Source organism: Alosa pseudoharengus, unplaced genomic scaffold (genome assembly GCF_046254945.1).
Source record: "Alosa pseudoharengus isolate Yale_2024_CS ecotype anadromous, Long Island Sound unplaced genomic scaffold, YU_APseudo_1.1 YU_APseudo_1.1_scf_13, whole genome shotgun sequence".
Lineage (NCBI taxonomy): Eukaryota > Metazoa > Chordata > Actinopteri > Clupeiformes > Clupeidae > Alosa > Alosa pseudoharengus.
The window spans coordinates 32,483,567-32,487,814 of record NW_027468598.1 but is presented as its reverse complement, the minus strand read 5'-3'; the positions used below and the strand labels follow the sequence as shown (position 1 = coordinate 32,487,814).

The following is a 4,248-nucleotide window of genomic DNA, read 5'->3' as shown; positions in this document are numbered from 1 at the left end:
ACCTCTCCTCCTCCCCTCCTCCCCCTCCCCCTCACCCCTCCCTCTCCCCCTCTCCTCCTCCCTCTTCCCCTCTCCTCCCCTCTCTCCTCTCCTCCTCACCCCTCCCCTCTTCCCCTCTCCTCTCCCCCTCTCCCCTCCTCTCACCTCACCCCCTCTCCTCTCCCCACCCCTCTTCCCTCACCTCTCCCTCTCTCCTCCTCCCCTCCCCTCTCCTCCCCTCCTCCACTCCTCTCCCCTCTCCTCTCCCCTCGCCTCTCCTCCTCTCCTCCCTCCCTCCCCTCCCCTCTCCTCCCCTCCCTCTCCCCCTCTCCTCTCCTCTTCTCCTCCCCACTCCTCCTCTCCTCTCCTCTCTCCCTCTCCACTCCTCCTCTCCTCTCCCCCTCTCCTCCTCTCCTCTCCTCTCCTCCTCTCCTCTCCCCCTCTCCTCCTCCCCACTCCTCCTCCCCACTCCTCCTCTCCTCTCCCCCTCTCCTCTCCTCCTCCCCCTCTCCCCCTCTCCTCTCCTCTCCCCCCTCCCCTCTCTCCCCCTCTCCTCTCCCCCTCTCCTCTCCTCTCCTCTCCCCCTCTCCTCTCCTCCTCTCCCTCTCCCCCTCTCCTCTCCTCTCCCCCTCCCCTCTCCTCTCCCCCTCTCCTCTCCTCTCCTCTCCTCTCCTCTCCCCCTCCCTCTCCTCTCCTCTCCTCTCCTCCTCCCCCTCTCCCCCTCTCCTCTCCTCTCCCCCTCCCCTCTCCTCTCCCCCTCCCCTCTCCTCTCCTCTCCTCTCCTCTCCTCTCCCCCTCTCCTCTCTCCCCCTCTCCTCCTCCCCACTCCTCCTCCCCACTCCTCTCCTCCTCTCCTCCTCTCCTCCACAGGCGTGCTGCTCTAATGTACGGGTGCTTTAGCTAATTGGAGGGGCCCCGTGGTGGCGGCCGCATCTGCTGCCTGTTTGTCCCAATTAGCTGCTGGGAGCCTCTCCAGCAGTCGCGCCGCACGCACACACACACACACACACACACACACACACACTCACACTTACACACACTCACACTTACACACACTCACACTTACACACGCACACACACACACACACACTCACACTCACACTCACACTCACACTCACACTCACACTTACACACACACACACACACACACACGCACGCACGCACGCACACACACGCACGCACGCACACACACACACACCGCTGCCGCGTCGCTCCACCGCCTGCCACCGACTCCACAATTAGCCGCTCGTTTGAACGCTGCCTCGTTTAGCACAAGGGCTCTTAATTACCTCACAGACGCTGCACCCAGACACCGCACCGTTTGCTGCGTCAGTGTGGAGCTATACCCCCACGGCAACACACACACACATCTCTCCTCCCCTCCCTTCATCCACCTTCTCATCATTCATTCATCAAAGAGATGACCAGATGAGTGTGTGTGTGTATAGGGACTAGGTGAGATAGGGAAGCAGTGACACGGCACATTCTAACACGCTCTCCCGCCCGGCATGAGAGGAGCTTAGCTCCTGACGCAACTCCCAGCTCTTCATGTCACTCAGCACAACACACACACACACACACACACACACACACACACACACACACACACACACACACACACACACACACACACACACACAGGCTAAATTCAATATACTGACCTGTACGCAGATGGGGACTATCAAAGAGGGAAAACCTCTAGCTATGAATCTAATCATGACCCCACCAGAACAAATGTAGTGAAACTTAAACCAAGATAGCACTTGATCAGTAAATGTACATTTGACATTTTACATTAGTAATGTCTGGGGACCACCTGTACTGTAAGTCTGGTGACTGTGACGTACAATTGTCTGAGCATCTGTAAGATCTATGACAGTTTGGATTTCATCTCTATGGTAACTAACAGGCTACTCTGCAGCCTCACCAAAAACATTTAAACAGCAAATCACTGTGTGAGCCAGCTCTGTGTTGCAGATGTGCTTCAGTTTTCACAATATTGCTTTAGATCACGCCAGGCATCAGAAATCCATGTGCAGATCAGCTGACTAGGACATTTACGCCTACATCACTCTGTAAATATGCTGATTGACCTCCCCCAGAGTGACATAGCCAAACCATTTCCACTTAAACTGTCCATCTGTAACAGCAGCATGTCCTCCACCAACACAGTCCCCAGCCCAGCCACTCAGACTGGGCAATGCTGGCTTGAGTGAGTGAGCTCCGCTCAGCTCTCTGGTGCTGTGCTGTGCTGTTGTGCTAAGCTGTGCTGTGCTGTGCTGTGCTGTGCTGTTGTGCTAAGCTGTGCTGTGCTGTGCTGTGCTGTTGTGCTAAGCTGTGCTGTGCTGTGCTGTGCTGTGCTGTTGTGTTGTGGGGTTGAGGCCCAGTGCCCAGCAGCTCGGTCTCTCCCCCTTTAGCCCCTAATCTCTGTCAGCTGCCTGGGCCCGCGCGTCTGGTCCTGGGGCCCGCCATCATGTGAGCTCATGTGAGCCAGCCTCGAACGAGAGCGGATTGGCAGGCCGGGAGAACGAAGCCTCTGGACGGCCTTAGGCACTTTCTTTCTCTCTTTCTCTCTCGTGCTCTGTCTCTCAGTTCTTCCCATGATGCTCCTCTCCTAACCCCCCATCCTCCCCCTGGGGCAATGCAAGGCAGGGAACAACCCCCCCCCCCCCCCACCCACCCACCCACCATCATCCTCCCCCATGGGGCATTGCAAGGCAGGGAACAACCCCCCCCCCCCCCCCCCCCCCCCCCCCCCACCATCCTCCCCCATGGGGCAACGCAAGGCAGGGAACAAACCCCTCTGTCCTCCTTGTGGTCACATGGTAACCCATACAGTCAAGCCATAGATATCACACCACTACATACAAATAGTCACTCACTCACTTAAACACACACACACACACAGCCTATTGTGACTTTCCCCTGCAAATCTTTCTCTGTCCAAGGGCAAGATATAATCTATTCTTACAAATGACTGGTGAAGGAATGTCTTAAACATACCACAGGCATTATCTAAGTTATGATCATGTCTATAAAGATGTGTTACTTTAGACATATTTGTTTCTAAGTTTCTCAAAAGCAGATGGAGTGCTATTTCAAGTGAAACTCAAATGCCGTTTTGCTGGCTTACGTTTACTAAGAGTTGTTTGTCTTATTGCAGAAATGAAAGATAGCTTTGTGTAGACTGTGATGATGTGTTATATAAACTCCATACCGTTTGGCTTGGTGTCCCGATCAACATCTCCATGTAATAGCCTCTCCCCGAATCACCTTGTAAGTTGTTGACCATGTCCAAGAAGTTCACGATACCCGACGGGTCGGACGCCAGAGACAGACCATTCCCAGATGTTTCGATTTTTCGCAAGGGGGTCAAGTCCAAGTCCACAGAGGAGTTGAAATGGCCCGTAAATATTTTAAGAGGAATGGAAAACATTGAACTGCATAAGGAAAAGGAACAACACAACAGCAACACCCTCACGGGTAGCATGCTCTGAGTTTTCTCCATGGGAAAAATGCATTCAGAGCAAACTGATTATTCCAAATTTGAAGTGTCAACTTCTCGACGTCCACATGGTTCGTTAGTTTTCTGGTCGACGCCTCTCTACTCCAAGTTCCTGGCGAATCACTGACTGCCGAATGTTTGTCAAGGCTTTAGAAATAACAGTTTAACGTGAGAACGCTGGAACAACAGCTGTGTGCACTAGGATATGAAAGTGCGTCGAGTCGACTGCGCTGCTGCAAACGACTGATTATCAGGAGTAGAAAACTTCCTGATGGCCATATGACGGATATGACGACGCAACTCCAAACTTTCGCTCCTTCGTAGAAAACATGTGACCTTGTGTATATGTAGTGACTGTAATAGCCTACCATACATTAATTGCCTCTATCCTACAACTGACTTTATTTTCAACAATAACAATCGCATGGTTAAATGATCATCATCATCATTATCCTAACTCAACTAACATTGATTTATGTCCATAACATTACACGAATAAAATGAAGTAGACCTCTCGGGCTATGCAGAATCAACCAAAACAGCCAAAGAGAAGAGAGATAATGCACTGTTTTCGTTATTATGGAATTTCATAATAATATTTGGGACCTGCAGCCTCATGTAGCCTAGGCTACTTTAAGACTAAACCATTTTAAGATAAAATAATAATAATTACAAAAAAAAAACACATTTACATCTGCACTACTAATTGGACTTTCTTTGAAACAATGTTTGTAGGCTACTCTATTTGTATTGGCCTATGATTC

At 51.8% G+C, this 4,248-nt stretch overlaps 1 protein-coding gene across 1 annotated transcript in view; it reads right to left on the bottom strand.

Annotated features, from left to right (window-relative positions):
• bace2 (beta-secretase 2) overlaps window positions 1-3,743 on the bottom strand; it is a 23,856-nt gene extending 20,113 nt beyond the window's left edge. The window contains exon 1 of the mRNA XM_076282860.1: window positions 3,197-3,743. Coding sequence (XP_076138975.1) covers window positions 3,197-3,487 — 291 coding nt within the window. The 5' untranslated portion in view covers window positions 3,488-3,743. The remainder of the gene's footprint in view (window positions 1-3,196) is intronic.
• Window positions 3,744-4,248: the final 505 nt, after the last annotated feature.